Source organism: Procambarus clarkii, chromosome 71 (genome assembly GCF_040958095.1).
Source record: "Procambarus clarkii isolate CNS0578487 chromosome 71, FALCON_Pclarkii_2.0, whole genome shotgun sequence".
NCBI lineage: Eukaryota > Metazoa > Arthropoda > Malacostraca > Decapoda > Cambaridae > Procambarus > Procambarus clarkii.
The window spans coordinates 11,860,784-11,881,448 of record NC_091220.1 but is presented as its reverse complement, the minus strand read 5'-3'; the positions used below and the strand labels follow the sequence as shown (position 1 = coordinate 11,881,448).

Here is a 20,665-nt window from a genome sequence, read left to right as displayed (position 1 = left end):
GAAATTTAGAGCAAGAGCTACCAGAATCAGGCAAAAATCTTAACTACAAGGCAGACTTGAGTGAATCTGTACTGTCAATAGCACAGGAAAATTTGGGAGGTTTTACCAAAGAACATAAACAAAGGAACGTTACTTGGCAGATTACTTGAAGATATGATAAGGATTCATGAAGCAAAGTTTCTTACTGTAAGTACAGAGAATGAAGATCTTAGAAGTCAAATTGTACTACTTCAAATAATATTTTGCAGCAGCAGAAGAAAGTTACTAGCAGGGCACATACACAAGAGCCTTCTGTATAATACAATGGCCTAGGTATTGAAGGCCTAAGTCATCATGGTTGATGACCATGAGTGGTGTTCCACGAGACATGAACGAGTAAAGTTGCCATTCAAAACAATTGTATAATAATAATAATATTAATAATAATAATAATAATAATAATTTTTCATTTGGGTAAAGGTACATATATACAAAATGAGTTACAAACCGAATGTTGGATTTGTAGATAGAGCAAGTATATATTGTATACTATGCCTAAAGCCACTAATATGCACAGCATCTTGGGCAAGGTGTAAGAAAAACTTAAAACTAAGACTAAAAACTAATTGAGATCAAAAGCATGAAATTAAACTGAAGAAGAAAGAAAAGAATGACAATTATTACATGTTGAATGGTACAACAGAAATTGCAACAGAACAGCAGATAGTAATTTTATCTAAATAAACAGTAAGTAAGTAATGAGACAGACTACAATTTTTTTAACATTATACGTGGCAGATATCAGCAGTTTATATGGCAGATATCAAGTTAGTCATTAATCATTACAGATTAATCATTAATCAATTTAATGTTTGATAATAGCAAGACGGATTAGTATTTATGATGTAAGGCAGGTTACATTGAGATGATTAGGTAGCACTTAGTTTTAATCTTAATTTAAATTAAGAGTTTATTTATCAATTTAAAATTCTCTAAATTATTGGCATTTTGTTGACTTGACAGAAACAACAACTGTGACGACTACAATCATTCCATACTTCTTCACTCCTCCTCCAAGATGTGATCCAGATAAGTAAGTTTGTCCATATGTTTGGACTTATATTTAGATATCTTATGGGTATTAAAATAACCAGTATAAGCTATTTAATTTTTCCTTTATTATTACATTATTATCCTTATTGAATTTCAGTCACAGTTTTGTAGTGAAGGATGATGAGGGATCATACAGCTTTTTGTAGAGCTCTATTTGTGTACAATCACTTATTACAGCTAAATTAATTTGAAATGTTGTGTAACTAAGCTCAGTGTTAGGCCAGAGGTAGAAGTATTTAACCTAGGCTCTCTGAAGCTTCTGCTCAGGGTGGGAGTTATCGGGCACAACCCCTAACGAGAAAGCCATTGGACACTAATAATATCAATGATTACAAAGGATTATTTATGTCCAAGTGAGTTAATAAAGAGGTATTAGTTAAGATATTTACTATATCACACATACCAAATACAGTGGGCTGTCTCGGTTTTGTTGTGGGGCGACAAACTTACCGCTTTCGTTGCCTTCCATTCGGTTTGAATCAGGCACCTCGCGTGTTCATACTCCTTACCCGGGTCATTGTGACCCGTTTGCATATGTTAGGGTTTCGAGTTCTGGCTTACCTCGACGACTGGTTGGTGGGGGCTCCCAGCCAGTCTGCGTGTCTGCTCGCCAGGGATTTAGTTCTTTCCCAGCTCGCCGGGTTCAGGTCTTGGTGAACTGGAATAAGTCCCATTTGGTTCCCTCTCAGGTTTGGACTTAGCAGGGTCTTGTGTGGGACTCTCAGACCGCTTCCTTGTCTCTCCCTCCTGCGACGCTGTTGCGGCTACAGTCCCGCCTACCTTGGTTGTTAGAGCGGCTGTGCGGGAGCCTGAACTTCGCCGTGCTGGTCTACCCGTCGGGTCAGATCTGGCTTCAGCGACTGTTTTGGTTTCTTCGGTGTCATCCCTTCCGCCACTCTCGCGACCGCTGGGTTCGGATCCCGGGAGCCTTGCGTCAGCTGCTGCATCGCCGGCTTCCTCTACAGGTTTTTTCAGGGTTCAGTGCCGTGACGCCTCCCCGAACCCTCGTTCGATGTACTGGTATGCACGGATGCCTCGTCTCTCAGCTGGGGTTTTGTGACAAGTGCTCACCAGGCCGGCCAGGATCGGTGGGGTCCGTCCTTCTGTCGAGCTCACAGCACGGTGCAGGAGTTCGCGGTAGTGTGACATTCGCTTCAGAGCGTTCATGTTGCTCATGGAGCAATGATCCAGCTCTATTCGGACTGCTCCCCGGTGGTTCATTGTCTGAACCGCGGGGGTTCAATGCGGTCCTTGGCTTTTTGGGGTTGGTCGCTTCGGGTGACTTGTCTGCTGAGTTCTCGGGGTTTGGCTCTCCTGGGGGTTCATGTTCAGGAGGTGTCAAACTTCCTGGCAGATGCCTGTCTCGGTTTATTACCCTATCCACGGAATGGACGGTCAACGCAGACTCGTTCAGTTGGCCCAGAGGTGGACCTCTTTGCATCGGCGTGGTCGAGGCATCTTACAGTGTATGTAGCACCCTTCCCAAACTGCGAGGTCATCGGGGTCAATGCTTTTCGGCTGGACTGGTCTAGGTGGAGTTACCTGTACCTCGTGATGCTCCAGATCCTGGCTCGGTTGAAGACTTACCAGGAGAGAGAAGTCCTGTTGGCTCCTTGGTAGCTGGCTCAGCCCTGGTTTCAGGCACTTCTTGCTCAATGTCTAAACCCGAGGGTCTTCCCGTGGCTCCGCCTCTTTCAGCAGATCGTTCCGGTCCGGTACGTGGCTGGTTCGATCTTCTCCTCCACTCTGTGTCTGGTCTTTTTGACGCAGCTTTATCACCACTTGTATGGTGATCAGGTGGCTTCGTTGATGGTGTCCCACTTGCTTCGTCTAGACAGCAGTATGAAATTTCCTGGTGGTTCTTTCGGCATTTTTTCTCTCTTCGTAGGTTGTCTTCGATTTCTGAGCGGGTTGTTTTGTCCTTTCTATCTTGGTTGTTTCAGGACCATCATCTTATGCCAAATACGGTCGCCTCGTATCGTGTGGTGCTGGCGGAGCTGCTGCAGCTAGCATTTGGGGTGGATGTCACTTCTGCTCCATTTCGCAAGCTTTCTCGGGGGTTGTTTCACCTTTGGCTTGCTCATGCACCGCCTGAGCCATCCTGGTCGCTGGACCGGGTTCTCTCTTTTCTCTCTTCTCCTCAGTTTGTGGTGACCCCCCTCGGTTCAGGACTGGTTTTCTAAGGCTCTTTTCTTGTTGGCATTGGCCTCTGGGGGTCGGGTTGGGGAGCTTCATGCTCTCCTCCAGTGCAGGAGTTTCTGCTCTTTCGGTCCTGGTGGTCGTTTCATTCATTTGCAGCCTTCTCCTTCTTTTCTGGCGAAGAATGAATCTGCTGCTTTCTGAAGGGGTCCTTGGATTGTTGCTGCTTGGTTGGTACGGCCGGGGAAGCATCATGTTTTGTGTCCGGTTGTGACTCTTCGCCATTCTCTGCGTGGCACGGGATGCGCTTTGGGTGGACCCAGTTTCCCTTCTCTGTTCCAGGGTGCGGGTCTCCCAGGTCGTTTGCAAGAATATTCGGTCCAGCCTGCCTGCGGTCTAACCCCGTGCCCACGACGTTCGTAAGTTCGCAGCTTTGGCTGCTGTTTTTGGGAACATGTCTTGGGCTGATATTCGGGCACAGGGCTTTTGGAGGTTGAACAGGGTCCTGGCCACATGGTATCTCGTTAACGTTCCTGGCCCTTCTCAGGCGTGTCTAGCATTGGGTCACAGGTTGCAGCCAAGTTGTCTCGACTTTGAGTTGAGGAGCGAGTGACAACCGCCTACCAGGTAAGTCCCTCTTTTTCTTTATCTTCAGTTAGGTAGCTCCGAGAAGCCGAAGGGGCTCTCCGCAGAAAACCAGTGTTGAATGTAATGAAACGCCATTTTCTGGGTGAGATTTGGAGGCTCCCCGGCATCCCTCCCTCCCTCCTGTCAGCGTTTTTTTTCCCCTCCTGTCAGCATTTTTTTTTTCACGTTTTTGATACTCGGCCTCTGAACTGAGGAGAGTTGCGGGTGTGGAGGTCCCCCCCCCCCAGCCCCCTCCTAGGAAGGGGAGGGGAGGGGGTTGCGCAGACGGATGCGCGGTGTTTGTGGTGACATCATACTTGTTTCCTTGGTTTTGATTGGGGAGTTCTGTTACTAGTTCGGCTTTTGGTTTGCAAATTCTTTGATCAGCAGTAGTTTGTTTTGTAATTCCTACTTTTCCGGGTGACTGACCTGGTAGATGGCAAATAAAGACTGCTTCCAATTACACGGGGGTGTCTTTAGGCCATTACTCCTTGTGCCTCTCTTGAGGGGGCCAGGTTCTGGCTCTGGTCCCCGGTAGGCCTAGAATTCCTTCGATTGACTGTTGCCATGGTCTAATATATACACATCAGCCCGGTATAGCTCCAGGGAGCCTCCAGGTCTCACCCAGAAAATGGCGTTTCATTACATTCAACAGTGGTTTTATTTACATAGTACATTAAACCAACATACAAGAATTTGATCAGTACTGTAATTGCTTTTTGATAATGATGAAGATATCTGTGGGAGCATGTTATGAATCTACACTTGCCTCAGTCAAACCAGGTGTTGTATATGTATCAAACAGGCATTGTGGCAAGTGTGTGTTTACACACTCTGTAAACTACCATGTTTCTTATTAACATACTCTCATTATGTTAGAGAGCATCTAAGCTATCTGTTATTATTTCAACTTATCTGAGAGTCACATGACACTATCTCCACCATCTAAAACCATATTGACATTGTTATGGTCATAGTTGGCTAGAAAATGGGATGCTTTTAGCAATTGTTTACAATTGTTTACCTGGCTAAACTACTACCCAGCAGATGGCTTACCCTGTCGCTCACTTGCAACACCTGTGTCTGTCTTGTGTATGGTAATGGCTGTGGTGGTGGTCACATCTTGAAATTATTTTATAAATCTCTGAATTATAGATTCAAAAACCTGCTTCAAGAGGTGGATGACAGTGCCTTCTCTTCTACTACTGCTCGCAACTCTGTATATGGAGCTTCGAGAGCGCGTCTTTTTGATGCTGATGGTAGCCTTTCCAGTAAGTGAATTTTGAACACTTGTCCAAATATTGACTTTCTGGGGGCTCCCCCAGTGGCTCTGTGAAGCTGTCTCACTGAGATTGTTCCAGATAAATAAATCACATCAGATACAGTTCTGTTTGGCCTACCTGGGACCAGAGCCAAAACCTGGCCTCCCTCACAGAGGTGCAGAGAGCATGGAAAAATTCCCCACCACACTGGGAAATTATCAGTTGTACAGACAACTGAACGGTTAACACAGACAAATCTGGGTTAACAAAGGGTTAACAAAGACAACTGAAGAAGGATTAACAAAGAACTCCTGCATCTGATGTGATCCATTTACATGGAGCAATCTCAGAGAAATAGCTCCAGGGAGCCATTGAGGCTCGTCCAGAAAGAGGTATTTAATTACATTCAGTGCTAGGATTTTACATCACATCAATAATATTTAATTTAATAACTCTATACAGTGGTACCTCGGAATGCAATTGTCCCTGTATGCGAGGTTTTCGGAAGGCGAGCAGTATTTACTCCAAAAACTTGTCTCGGAAGGCGATGGTTACTTCGGGACGCGAGTTGGGACGCGAGTTTGTTGATACGTGTACAGGCCGACCTAGCGCTTGGTGGTTCGGCGATTGTCGCCCCTCTGCCCCGCTGCCCCTCAGTTTACCATTGTCTCGCGCTCAGTGACTACCCCCACATCAATTCTTCTCGTGGATTTTCAGTGATTTGTTGGATTTTTGGTGATTTGTCTATACAATTTGTTATTATATATCTCACCATGAGTCCCAAGAAAGCCAGTGGTAAGGATAAAGGCCAGAAAGCTCATGTGAGGATGACAATAGAGGAGAAACAAGAGATCATTCGGAAGCATGAGAACGGTACACGTGTTGTTGAACTTTGTAGGCAGTACAACAAAGCCACTTCAACAATATGCACTATACTTAAGAAGAAAAATAAGATTATGAGTGCTAATGTGGCAAAAGGAGTAAGAACATTAACGGCACAAAGACCACAAATACTTGAAGAAGTGGAAAAGTTGTTATTAATTTGGATACACGACAAGGAGTTGAGGGGTGATAGTGTTTCGGAGGCCATTATTTGTGAGAAAGCCAGGGTGTTGCACGAAGACCTTCTAAAGAAGACCCCTGCAACGAGTGATGCAGATAAGAAAGAGTTTAAGGCAAGCAGGGGCTGGTTTGAAAAATTTAGAAAGAGAAGTGGTATCCATAGTGTTACAAGGCATGGGGAGGCAGCCAGCTCAGACAAACCAGCCGCTGGACGATTTATTGACGAATTTAAAGAGTTTGCACAGGCTGAGGGATACCTACTGCAACAAGTGTTTAATTGTGACGAAACAGGACTGTTTTGGAAAAGAATGCCTAAGAGGACATACATTACCAAGGAGGAAAAATCCTTGCCTGGACACAAGCCTATGAAAGATAGGTTTACGCTTGTGCTATGTTCAAATGCGAGTGGCGATTTGAAAATTAAACCCTTGCTAGTGTATCATTCTGAAAATCCAAGGGTTTTCAAACAGTATAATGTGCAGAAAACCCGTTTGTGTGGGATGTGGAAGTCTAATAAAAAAGCATGGGTCACTAGGCTAATTTTTTCGGAGTGGGTGAATGAAGTGCTGTGCCCTGCCATAGAAAAATATCTGCAGGAGAAACAATTGCCACTCAAAGCCGTGCTTCTCCTTGACAATGCTCCTGCTCATCCTCCAGGTTTGGAAGATGATTTGATGCCTCAATACAATAAATTCCTCACAGTTAAATTCCTTCCTCCTAACACCACTCCTCTAATTCAGCCTATGGACCAGAAAATCATAGCGAATTTTAAGAAACTGTATGAAAGGGCACTTTTCCGGAAATGTTTTGAAGTGACTGAAGCCACAAACCTCACCCTCAAAGAGTTCTGGAGAGAGCATTTTAACATTTGTAGTGCTTTAAAACTCGTTGACAAAGCCTGGCAAGAAGTGACTCAAAGAACCCTGATCTCTGGCTGGAGAAAATTGTGGCCTGAAGGTGTGAGAGAACTAGACTTTGAGGGGTTTGAGCCTATAAATGATGCGCCTATTGTTGAGGAAATTGTTAGTCTAGGCCAGCAAATGGGCTTAGAATTGGATGGTGATGATGTGGAGGAGTTGGTGGAAGAACACAACGAAGAACTGACCACCGAAGAACTCCTAGCCCTTCAACAGGAACAGCAAGCCAACACAGCAGCGAATGATTCTGCAGTGGAGGAGGAGGTGGCAGCAGCACCAACAGCACCAGCGAGTGTCCCTTCTGCAGTAATTAAGAAGGTGTGTCAGATGTGGGAAGAGATTCAAACAACTATTGAACAGACTCACCCAGAGAAAGCTGTAGTAGGCCGTTGTCTTAATCTTTTCAATGACAATGTGATGCCTTACTACAGAGAGAGCTTGCGAAGAAGGGAAAAGCAAGCTTCCATGGACAGATTTGTGGTGAGGAAATCGAGCAGTGAGCCTCAACCAGGACCTAGTGGCACTCAGGTTAAACGTCCCAGGGAGAGCACACCAGAAAGGTCCTCACTGCCTGATGTGATTATGGAAGGGGACTCCCCTTCCAAACAGTAACTCCTCTCCTCCTCCCCCCTCCTCACCATCTTCCATACGCCTACAGCACTCGACAGCAAGGTAAGTAATAACTGGAACATAGTTTTGTAGGTTTATTTAGATGAATTAGGTAAATTAGGTATAAAAATTTAGTTTGATGTGGGGTTTTTGGGGTAGTCAGGAACGGATTAATTCATTTCCCTTTATTTCTTATGGGGAAATTAACTTCGGAATGCGAGTTTTCAGGAAGGCGAGGCGTCTCCAGGAACGGATTAAACTCGCATTCTGAGGTATGCCTGTATAAGTATTTAACCTATATGTATTTTGTAAAAACAATGATTTTTATATCAAACAGCTAAAAGCTGGGCAGCCCTGATCAGCAACCACGATCAATTTATACAAGTTGACCTGGGCTCAGTGGTTCCTGTGTATGGGGTAGAAGTGGCTGGCAACCCTCTCACCAGAGAGAGAGTCACAGCCTACACAATCCAACACTCAAGAGATAACAACATATGGAGTGTACTGCCAGATGATCCTAAATATCCAGCAAGCTCCCCCAAGGTAATACTATTATTTTAAAATATATATGGTATATGAATTTTTTTGAGTACCAAATAATTATAATTAATCAATGCTTTGATAATATCAGCTTCTTTCTGGAGGGAACACACCAGTGGCTCCCTGAAGCAATAGTGCTAACATTGCTCCATACGAAAAGGTCATATCAGTCACAGAAAGTAACAGTCCACCACCCCACCAGAAAAATCCTCCAGAAAGTCAGTGAAGCTTTACAGACAACTGAAGGTTCATGGAAACAAAGCCACAAAACAACTCTGTAAATGATTCACACACAACAAGGGGGTTCACTCCGACTAGCTCAAAACTCATTAGACTTGATTACCACCAGTAAGGTGATCTGGTTCCCAGTCCTCAGCTGACTCCAAACTCAGTTTTGTTGCTGATGTAAGAGCGTGTGGAGCAGCCTGCTCCACATCATCATTGTTTCAGGCCATTAGATCATGAGCAAGTCCTGCTTCAAGCTAAATGTTGGCCATATTTGGACTCTTGTCCTGCAGGAACCATTTACTTTGTGTATTGTTACAGTATTTTAATATTGGCTTCATGTGCATGGTTTTGTTCTGGCTTGTGTGGGCTTGGCTCTTGTTGTGTTTCAGGCTGCATGAGCTTATGGGTTTCTTCCCTGAGTGCCCACTAACACTGCTCTTGAATACTCAGAGTTACCATCTTTAGTGTGTTCAGGAATTCACCTTTGAGAGGCGAATTCACTACTTCACTACCTCTTCCCCCCTCCCTCACTATGTCTTCCCCTCCCCTTCCTCACTATCTCTTCCCCTCCCCTTCCTCACTATCTCTCCCCCTCCCCTTCCTCACTATCCTCCTCTTCCCCCTCCCTCACTACTGTACTTCTCTCCCTCCCGACCTACCTCCCACCCTCCCTCACTGCCTTTATCCCTCCCTCTCTCACTGCCACTCTCCCGTCCTTCCTCACTGCCTCTCTCTCTCCCCCTCACTGCCCCCTCTCTCACTGCCTCCCTTCCTCTCTCACTGCCTCCCTTCCTCTCTCACTGCCTCCCTTCCTCTCTCACTGCCTCCCTTCCTCTCTCACTGCCTCCCTTCCTCTCTCACTGCCTCCCTTCCTCTCTCACTGCCTCCCTTCCTCTCTCACTGCCTCCCTTCCTCTCTCACTGCCTCCCTTCCTCTCTCACTGCCTCCCTTCCTCTCTCACTGCCTCCCTTCCTCTCTCACTGCCTCCCTTAATCTATCCCTTCCTCCCCTTCTCTCCGTCCTTCACTGCCTCCCCTCCATTACTGCCCGTCCTCCCTCTCTCAATATCTCTCTTCCTCACTCAGGATGGTATGCAGCATAGTGTGGATAGCAATGTTTACAGTTGCTGACACATCCTTTGTAACTGTTACACACAAGGGGATTATAATTACAAATAGCAACTCAAGAGAATTCAAGCAAGATACTGTATATACCATATACAGTATGCCTTTTCTTAGATATATAAAGATACAGTATGATTCAGGGTTCTGATAGTAGTCGGGTTCATTCTCGACTCAAAATTGAGAATTCTGGGTTCGAATCTCAGGTGAGACAGAAATGGTTTGGCACATTTGTTATCATCCTAATGCTTTGTTTAGCTAGTAGCAAGTAAGTACCCAGGAGTTAGTCAGCTTGTTGTGGGGTTGCATCCTGGCGGGGTCTGTAATTTGATCCTGAGGGGGAACCTCGATATAAGCCTAACGTATATGAATACACTGGCTGCCTGTCCCCCGACACAATGAATTGTTATTATTATTATTATTGTAATGTTCAATAGTAGTGTATATAATAATGAATTATTCTCAATTTATATTACAGTGGCACCTTGGTTTATAAATTTAATCAGTTCCAAGAGACGGTTTGTACACCAAAAATTCGTAAACTGCCTGTCAGCTGAGTGAATAGCGCTTTGGATTCGTAGTCCTGAGGTTCCGGGGTTCGATCCCCGGTGAAGGTGGAGACAAATGGGCAAAATGTTTCTTTCACCCTGATGCCCCTGTTACCTAGCAGTAAGTAGGTACCTGGGAGTTAGACAGCTGCTACGGGCTGCTTCCTGGGGGGTGTGTAACAAAAAGGAGGCCTGGTCGAGGACTGGGACGCTAAGCCCAGAAATCATCTCATGATAACCTCAAGATAACTGTAATAAATTTTCCAATACGAAATAATGGAAATTGAATTAATCCATTCCACACACCCAAAGATATTAACTTAAAAATACATTTTATACAGAATACTACTCATATTTTATACTATACCTTATCTTTATTAAGGACTCTTGTTGGTATATGGAAGACAGTGAGGAGGGGGGGTGGTGGAGGAGGAGGAGAGATGTTAGTGTTTGGAAGGGGAGTTTCCTTCCATTATAAATGCCTTGTATTGGCTTTCCCTAGTGTGTATTCCTGAACACATAGTCGGTGTTGTGATTAACATAACTATTTTATGTCTGGTTAAGTGAGACCAGTATTTAAAACCCTTCTCAAGAGAAATCTATGTTTTATGAAGTTATCACTCTAATGTTAATAGGTATCCTGTAAAGTAACTGCAAATCACAGGAATAGTTCTTGTAAAGTAACATTGAGCCCATTAAATAAAGCCCATTTGTAAAAATTAGACAGAGGTATGATTATTGTCCAAACTAGGCTAAGATAACTTGATCTTTATTTCATTATTATTTATTGATCAGTTATTTCCTCCAATTATTTATAAGAAGTAAGGATGTGTTTCGATAGTCTGTACTTTAGAGTGCGACTTAGAAGCATGTGCCCTTACAATTTATGTCAGCTGTATTCCCACTGTATAGTCTCTGTTTTACAAGAAACAGCATAGATGATAGACACACATTTCAACATGTATTTCTTTTATTTTATATATCGCAGATTTTCCAAGGTCCGTGGAGCCCACTAGCACCCTTGAAGCAGCTATTTAGTGAACCTATAGAGGCACGATATCTGAGGTTGAAACCTACTGAATGGCATCGAGCCATTGCTCTGAGATTTGAAGTGATTGGTTGTGATCTTCCAACAGTCACTCCTCCATCCACAACAGTCAGTATGTATTCAGAATATATATTCACAGTTAAAACTAAAGTATACAAGAGAGGATGTTATTTGTCTGTGTGTTTATTTTGCATGTTCTCTTGCATAATTACCTAAGTACAGTATAGTTACAGAATGAGAGCAACACTCATGGTGTCCCATATTCCCAGTACTCTGTACTCTTTTGAAACTACTGACGATTTTGGCTTCTACCTCCTTACTAATTAAATTGTTTCAACCATCTACCACTCTGTTTGCAAACGTGAACTTTCTAATGTTTTTTCTGTGGGGAGCCCCTACGGCTCCCTGGAGCTTATCGGGCTAATGTATGTTATGTTAGACCAGGACATTAGCTATGGAGTTCAGACCTACCAGGGACCAGTGCCAGAACCTGGCCCCTTCAGAGAGGTTTCAGGGAGCAATGGCCCTGGAAAACCCCTTTGTGGTTGGGGTTTTCCTTATCTGCCATCGACCGGGGTTAGGCACCCAGAAAGGTAGGCATAACAAAACAAACCCCACATAGTAAGAAACTAAAACAAAAACCGAACAGAGAGATAGAAACTCCCTACAATCCCAAGGAAACAATCAAACAATCAATTATCACAAATTACTGCTGTGCCAGTCGTCCGCGCATCCCTCCCCTCCCAGGGAGGGAGAGGGGGTGCCCCGGACCTCACCTCGCTGGCTGCCTTCAGTTCGTAAGCTAGTGTCAACTGGGATAGACACTTCTCTGGCCTCAAATTCCTGGGCGGTGTTTGCCTTGTGTGGCGTTCTCTGCTGTCTTTGTGTGGTGTGCAGTGGCCAGGAGTACCTCATCAGTGCCCGGGGCTGCATGCGCTTAGTGGCTTCCTTCCCTAGGCGCCCTGTGAGTATTGCCCCTGCGTGTCAGGGTTATCTTCCCTGGGGCGTTCAGGAACCGTTGCCTCGCCCTTGGGGCCAGCCAGCTGAGGCTTGGGGTCCTTCTTTGGCCTTGGGTAGGGAGTGGTGTTGTGCTGGTTAGGGCGTCAAGGTGTTGCACAACCTGCTACCTAAACGGCAACCGGTTCCTGTTGCCTCTGGGGATGGTGTACTTCTGCGGGGTTTTTGTTTTGTTTTTGTTTTTTCTCGTGGGTCTATAGTTTCCTTGATATTGTTTCGGTGGCCCTCTTGTTAGGTCCCCGTGCTTGTACACGTCCCAGGAGATTTCAGTGTTATCATCTACCCCATGTTTTGTTTGGGTTTCTTAACCAGTTAGCAGCACCTTGCCCGGGCATATGTAGTTATTACCCTACGGGCCCTGGAAACCTGTGTCGGGGCTCGGTGGACCCCATGGATGCGTCTCCCGAGTTCCAGCCTGCTTTGTGCGAGTTTGAAGGTTGCAGTGTGCCCTTGTCTCAGGGTGACAGTCACCTGTTTTGCCTCTGTCATGCTGCCTGTTGGGTCAACAACACCTTTGACCCGGAGTCTTGCGAGTGGTGTTCTCTGCTTGTACTCCAGTTCTACTCTGAGGATGTTACTGTTAGGGTACAGGCAGCATCAGCGTTGCATGTTAGGTTTAGGTTACTGCAACGCGCTAGGTTGGTTTCCCACCCGGATGCCCCGAGGCTGCCCCATTTTGGTTTTATGGACCCTGACCTGAGGGCATTAGTTGCTTCGGCTTTGGCTCCTTTCGCGCTCCCTGGTCCTTGCCCTGTGGTTCTTCCTGCATCTTCCCCCCTGTGTCCGGCTCCAAAATGTCTGAGGGTTTCGGCCTTGGCACAGGGTTTAGTTGGTAATGAGACTCGGGCTGCCTTGGGGACTGCCCCATCCGGGTTGGGGCAGAAATTTCAATTCAGGAAGAGGCCAAACCACCAAACATACCAGCGATACAAAGATGCAAGAAACAACTTCACGGTAGTGAGGAGAGAGGCAAAAAGAAATTTTGAAAAAGGGATTGCAGACAAATGTAAAATAGAACCAGGTCTATTCTATAAATCCATAAACAACAAATTGCAGGTAAAGGATAATATTCAGAGGTTGAAAATGGGAAATAGATTCACAGAAAATTAAAAGGAAATGTGTGAAACATTAAATGAAAAGTTCCAAAGTGTGTTTGTACAAAACGAAATCTTCAGGGAACCAGACACAATAAGAATTCCAGAGAACAACATTGAGCACATAGGTGTCTAGAGATCTAGAGATGAAGTGGAAAAAATGCTCTAGGAGCTAAGTAAGAACAAAGCAGTTGGTCCAGATGGATTTTCACCATGGGTTCTGAGAGACTGTGCACCTGAGCTCAGCATTCCACTTCAACCGATTTTTCAGGCATCCCTGTTTACAGGAGTTGTAGCTGATGTGTGGAAAAAGGCTTAACATAGTTCCAATCTACAAAAGTGGCAGCAGGGAAGACCCCCTCAATTATAAACCTGAATCATTGACAAGTATAATAGTCAAAATATTGGAAAAAATAATTAAAACTAAATGGGTAGAACACCTAAAGAAAAACTATATAATATCAGACAGTACCACAGGGTTCAGTTCTTGCACCGGTAATGTTTATTGTCTACATAAATGATATACCAGATGGAATACAAAATTATATGAACATGTTTGCTGATGATACTAAGATAATAGGAAGGATAAGTAACTTAGATGATTTTAATGCCCTTCAAAAAGACCTGGACAAAATAAGTATATGGAGCGCCACTTAACAAATGGAATTTAATGTAAATAAATGCCATGTTATGGAATGTGGAATAGAAGAACATAGACCCTACACAACCAATAAATTATGTGGAAAGTCTTTAAAAGACTTCTGATAAAGAAAGATCTATGGGTGGTTCTAGATAGAAAACTATCACCTGAGGACCACGTAAAGAACATTGTGCGAGGAGCCTATGCCACACTTTCTAACTTCAGAATTACTTTTAAATACCTGGATGGCGAAATACTAAAGAAATTGTTCACGACTTTTGTTAAGTCAAAGCTAAAATATGCAGCGGTTGTGTGGTGCCCATATCTTAAGAAGCACGTCAACAAACTGGGAAAGGTGCAAAGACATGCTACTAAGTGGCTCCCAGAACTGAAGGGAAGAGCTACAAGCAAAGGTTAGAGGCATTAGATATGCCAAAACTAGAAGAGAGAAGAAAAAGAGAAGATATGATCACTTCGTACAAAATAGTAACAGGAATTTATAAAATTGATAGGGAAGATTTCCTGAGACCTGGAACTTCAAGAACAAGAGGTCATAGATTTAAACTAACTAATCAAAGATGCCAAAGAAATATAAGAAAATTCACTTTTGTAAACAGAGTGGTAGACAGTTGGAACAAGTTAGGTGAGAAGGTGGTGGAGGCCAAAACCGTCAGTAGTTTCAAAGCATTATATGACATAGAGATCTGGGAAGACAGGACACCACGAGCATAGCTCTCACCCTGTAACTACACTTAGGTAATTACACACACAGTAACATGCACACTATATTTTTTAGTATCGAGCTGTTCCACACATCTGAATACTGTATATAAGTTTCTTAAATTATACACTTCTGAATAATATTACTGCAAAAAAACAGAGAAAACATTCAGACATTAAAATAAATATGTAAAAATATCTTCCTGACAACCATGATGTTGTCACATCAAACAGCCACACAGTACAATGGTTAAATTACAGTACAATACATTATTTGCTACTTATTTCCTTGCAGTTTTTCTTGACACTGTTATTTTGACATGGTACTTCTTATAAACAGGAGAACCCGAGTGTGAGGAGCCGATGGGATTGGAGACGGGAGAGATGTCAGAACTTCAGATTACAGTTTCCTCAGTCCTAAATGATCAGGAGTACTTCTATGGGAAGCAAAACATTCCTCTAAACAGCCGAGCAACACCATACACATCGGCTGGGGCCTGGCTAGCAGAGCCCAAACCTGACCAGTTTATTAGAGTCAGTTTTAATGGCATTGCTTACTTTTAAAACTTATACAGTATAACTAATATTCTGCTTAAATGTCAAGTTGGCAATATAACTAATATTCTGCCTAATTGGTAAGTTGGCAATATAACTAATATTCTGCTTAAATGGTAAGTTGGCAAAGATAACTAATAGTCTGCCTAATTGGTAAGTTGGCAAAGATAACTAATAGTCTGCCTAATTGGTAAGTTGGTAATATAACTAATACTCTGCCTATATGATAAGTTGGTAATATAACTAATACTCTGCCTAAATGGTAAGTTGGCAATGTAACTAATACTCTCCCTATATGATAGGTTGGTAATATAACAAATATTCTGCCTAATTGGTAAGTTGGCAACATAGCTAATATTCTGCTTAAATGGCAAGTTCACAAAAATACTGCTTTACAGTACAAATGTTTTAATTATTCATCATTATCATCACAACTTGGCCATTTCTCACTATCACTGGGATGGGATGTCTGTTTCACTGAGTAGTGGACAATAGGGTTGTCATTTCCCTTTGTCTGTTTAATACTAATTCATACCGTAATATGAAATCATCGGTTGTACATTATCAATCTTTATTACTGATTATGAGAGCTTTACTGTAGTGTCATAAAACTAATGAAGCACATACTGGTAATTAATATTAATCACTTATTAAAATGCAACAAAAATTTTAAATATTTTCTCTTCAGTTTGACTTTATGGAGCCAAGCAAGTTGTCAGGAGTGGTAACACAGGGGCGAGATGGTGCTGATGAATGGGTCGAGTCCTATACTGTCCGTTACTCCCCCGATGGTCAGACCTGGAACACTATAAAGGACCCTGATGGCAGTGATAAGGTACACCTTTCATTACATATATATTTTCATAATGTAAATGCTTTTAAATTTTAATATTTAATATATTGTCCATGTTTGGATATAATTGTACTGATGTTCTGGTACAGTTTATTGTTTTACAAGGAACATTAATTATCATTAAGTGAAAATTAAAATACATGATATGTGACATGTAGTATATCAATGTTATTACAGATTTTCCCAGGCAACTTTGACAGAAACACCCAAGTTGAGAACAAGTTTGACAGAATTGTACAAGCACGCTTTTTGGAAATCAGACCAAAAACATGGAAAACCAATATTGCCCTAAGAGCTGAAGTACTCGGCTGTTTCCATCCATATCGTTAGTAATGTTTCTGTTACGTGTAACACACACAATAGTCCTAGTTGCTGTATTACAATCACTTAATAGATGCTTTTTGTTTTTTATTTTCAGTGTCCATGAGAAGTATAATTTATAAGTAATAAATAAACAAAATTTATATTGAAAATAACTTATTAACTGGTGTTCTTCAGCTGAAGTGACCACTACGCCAGCTCCAGCTTTGACAACCACACAGCCACCTCCACCTTATTGTTCTGCCTGCCCTGGCCTCCCAGAGGAGTATTATGACAAGTGTATTCCATGTAATTCTGGAGAATATTTTGATGGCCAGTCTTGTGTGTCAAAATTGTTGTGCTCTTGCTTCGAAGATGGTTACAGGTGAGAGGAAAGCTATTTTGTTCATTAATTTCTCTAATGGTATTAGGCAAATGAGAACTGTTTTATCATAAGTTATTAATTGGTTTATTTAAAGCAAGGAATAAAATATGATCTTCCTTTATAGATATAATATTGGAACTCTCTTCGTGACAAAGGACTGTGAAGAGTGTGAATGTATAACAGGCGGAGACACCGTGTGTATGAAGAAAGAATGTCCGCCATGTGAAGATGTTAGTAAATTTGGTTCAGTATTTTTTTCCTTGTATTCATTTGAAAAAAATGTCAATGAGTCACTGGTTCACTTTGCTTTATCTATAATTATTAGAAGCAGTTTATTCTGTTATGGATATATTTTTCTCAGCTTAAGTAACCTACTGGCTACTGCATACAATTTGACTATTATTGTGTTTCCAAGTTTGCCAAACCAGAATAAGAGTGTATATAACTATGTACTCTGTGCCAGGGTCAGCAATCTGTGTCGACTCCGTCTTGTGGGTGTGTGTGTAAACCATGTCCTCCAGGAAGCAAACTTTGCCCCTCCAGTAACTACTGCTTAAATGAATCTTCTTGGTGCAATGGTCTTGAAGAGTGTCCAGATGATGAGCTTAATTGTCCAACAACAACACCAGGTACCTGAGTAAAGCTATATTTCATGATGACAGTTAATTAATTAACATCACAACTCTGCTCTTTATTACAATTGTGTACAAACATTCAGTATTGGTGCACAGTAGTATTGTTTAAACCATTTTAAGTGAGAGTAGAGACTTGAAAACTTTATGTATTCAGTGTGAATTATGATAGGGAAGAGTTATTTGATAAATAGCAATAATTAAACTTAAATTATTACAACTACTGATATGTCACCATCACTCATATGTCCATAGTCTCCTTCAACAAGCCGGGTGTTTCATAAATTATATGTAAAAGTGACTGTTATTGGTGTGTAGATTTTGTGTATACTGTCATATAGATAAAACTTCAGCAGAGATCAGTTGAACCTTGCTTTCACTTTTTTTGTTTTGTTTTGTCAGAAATTCCTGATGTCTGTCCAACACCATATTGCCCTGACCATTGGGTGACGAAGGTGCGGGCAACAAAGGGCTTGTGCCCTACCATCGTATGTGAACCACCAGAGGTCACCACTCATCTACCTTGCCCTCTTCCATTCTGTCCACCTTATTATAACCTTGTGCTAGTTCCTAACGAGGTTTGTAGCCCTACCTAACTTCTTTAGTGATTAACATGGATAACATGATGCACAATAAAATTATTTTCCCAAGTTCTGTTTCATCAATGTATCTGAGATAAGTTCTTTGACAGTTTGGTGGCGTGTGTCCAGAGTATGAGTGCATTCCTCCAGTCACAACAATGGAGATGCCTACATGCCCTCCTCCAAGTTGTCAAGAGGGCTATGTTGTCCAGGAATCAGACTACATCTATGAATTATCACAACAAACCTCTGATGATGGTTGCACTCAGTACCAGTGTGTGACAGAAGTACCTCCCACGGCACCCTGCCAACCTCCCGTTTGTATGGAGGGATATGACATCTTCTTTGCTGACTCCAAGGAACTTTTAAAATTATGTCCTCAGGTAAATCATGTCTTAATAACATAAAAACTGCTATACTTTTTAGTGTTGTAGAAGTATTAATTAAATATATACAGGATTCATCAAAAGTACAGTATGTCCTGCCCTGCTTGAGGTGGTGAGAAACCACCTCATGCACTTGCCACTTGGTGTGTACTTGTGGCAAAAAAAGAATGATAAATCTTGTGTGTGAAATATTTGAGACAGAAATATGCACTGGGTACATGACGTCAAGGTGTCCGCTGGCATTTTGGAGCCATACAGCGTCATTATTATATTCTTATGGCACCTGCCAAGGAACAAAGCAAGGAAATCATTGCTCAGATTATTGCTTTAAAGGATATGCCACCAAATGAATTAAATAAGTTTGTTGGTCGGTGTGGCTAAGTCAGCAGTAGGAAGTATTGTGCCCGTTTCAAAGGTTGTCCTAGAAAGACTTTTTCAAGGTCTGTAAATGTTCTAAAACATTCAATGGAGAGAAAACCTCTCATGTTACAATGTTCATTGGAGAGTACCCGTCACATTACAACAAGGGATGCTCTCCAATCAATGTTTAGAACGTTTACAGACCTTGAAGTCCTCCTGGGACGACCATTGTCCTATCTTCCCTCCCTCTCTCCTTCTCCTGTCTACTCCCTCTCTCCCTCATCTTCCGTCTGCCCCCCATCTCCTCCTGTCTGTCCCCTCTCTCCCTCGACCCTCTTTTTCCCTCTCTCTAGTTTCTCTTCCAACATACCCCTTCTTCCCCCTTCTCCTCTCCTGTTACTTCTCTCCTATCCTTCTCTCTCTCTCTCACACAAAAAGTTTAGGAATTTTGTTGATTTATTTAAAGATAAAATATTCTTAAATTGTTGTCATTATAAATAATATTTAATCTAAATCCTCACTTTTCAGTATGACTGTGTACCAATCTCTGTAACTACTGTGTGTCCACCAGTGGAATGCCCATCAGATCTCCGCATCATGTACATCCAGAGTTCAGAGTCATCAGCATGCCCACAATATACCTGTGTCCAGGTCACTACACCTTTCCCCACCACTACATCTCAACCACAAGTCTCAACATGTGCTCCGGTAAGTTGGCAGTAATCATAGTTACTAAAGATAGGGTATGTTCTGCTGATTTTTGTATTCATTTTCATTAACTCCTACATTGCACCTTTTTCATGTGACTCTTCTGTTGTATGCAAAAAAAAAAAAAAAAAAAAATTATTTTTCTTTCAAATATTATTAGAACACGTTTCCGGATCATGAGAACTAAACAAAAAAATTATTGTATGTTTGACTGTGGTGGAGTGAGGAAACACCTCAATGGCATCACTGATTCATGATCACTGGTCACAATCCTGGTGATTAAATCCTGAATATGATTAATTTTTCACATTTATTAATTTTCTAAATGAACCTGTGGTCACATTGCATGAAATGCAGAAGCAAAATCCACGGCTGTGTGCTGTTTCTGTTTTTGTTTTGGGAATATATTCTCCAGGATTGGGTTTATTGTTATTTGAGCGTTTTACATGATCTTTTCACTATCAGAGTCTTCTATGTCAGTAACATCAGTCAGTCAATCAGTTATTACTGCAACAGTCAGTCAGTAATAATTGCAGAAACTTATTTATTTAGGTATTATCAAGTGATGGTGTGTCGCACAAGTAGTGGTGTGAGCTGCAGCAACGTGTGCTACCCATGGTTGCTGTGTTAGTACTGAGGCTTTCACACCCAGGATGGGTGCCCATGATTTTTTTGAAGAAGGCATCTGATTACTGGAGACCTGAAGAACAGGATGTGAGCCCATTGTACCCACAGGAGTTTACAATTTTATTTTAGACCAAAAAAGACCTGGTTGTTGTGCTCACCATCAATGAAACAACCCTGGCTGTTATGTGCAGTTGAAAGGTTAAATATATATTCTCCCTTAAAATTCCACATTCTTATACTTTTAACAGCCCCTCACTCTGGCTGACAGAACAACTGATCACTATCCTACCTTTCTCATAGCAAACATGGACAAAACCATTGGATACCAAGAAATTAACCTCCAGACTACACAGTGAAACAGCAGTTGACAACCACATATATTTGTTGACCAAACCACACACCAGAAAGTGAAACGATGACGATGTTTCGGTCCGTCCTGTCGTCAGTCGTCGTCCCTTCACTTTCCAGTGTGTGGTTTGGTCAACATATTTCAGCTGTGTTATTGTGACTCCTCATCTTCATATATTTGCTTTGCATTATAAACTGGAAATTTGAATTAATTCTCATGACATAAATCCATTAACTGACATCTTTCTCACCCAAACCTTAAGCCT

At 42.3% G+C, this 20,665-nt stretch overlaps 1 protein-coding gene across 1 annotated transcript in view; it reads left to right on the top strand.

Annotated features, from left to right (window-relative positions):
- Positions 1-20,665, top strand: part of LOC123745535 (hemocytin) — a 316,051-nt gene that overhangs the window by 219,347 nt on the left and 76,039 nt on the right. The window contains exons 62-74 of the mRNA XM_045726144.2: positions 1,003-1,072; positions 5,014-5,129; positions 8,046-8,251; positions 11,134-11,305; positions 15,005-15,198; positions 15,908-16,054; positions 16,250-16,397; positions 16,571-16,757; positions 16,882-16,987; positions 17,221-17,386; positions 17,792-17,967; positions 18,081-18,353; positions 19,245-19,424. Of these exons, the coding sequence (XP_045582100.2) occupies positions 1,003-1,072; positions 5,014-5,129; positions 8,046-8,251; positions 11,134-11,305; positions 15,005-15,198; positions 15,908-16,054; positions 16,250-16,397; positions 16,571-16,757; positions 16,882-16,987; positions 17,221-17,386; positions 17,792-17,967; positions 18,081-18,353; positions 19,245-19,424 (2,141 nt within the window). The remainder of the gene's footprint in view (positions 1-1,002; positions 1,073-5,013; positions 5,130-8,045; positions 8,252-11,133; positions 11,306-15,004; positions 15,199-15,907; positions 16,055-16,249; positions 16,398-16,570; positions 16,758-16,881; positions 16,988-17,220; positions 17,387-17,791; positions 17,968-18,080; positions 18,354-19,244; positions 19,425-20,665) is intronic.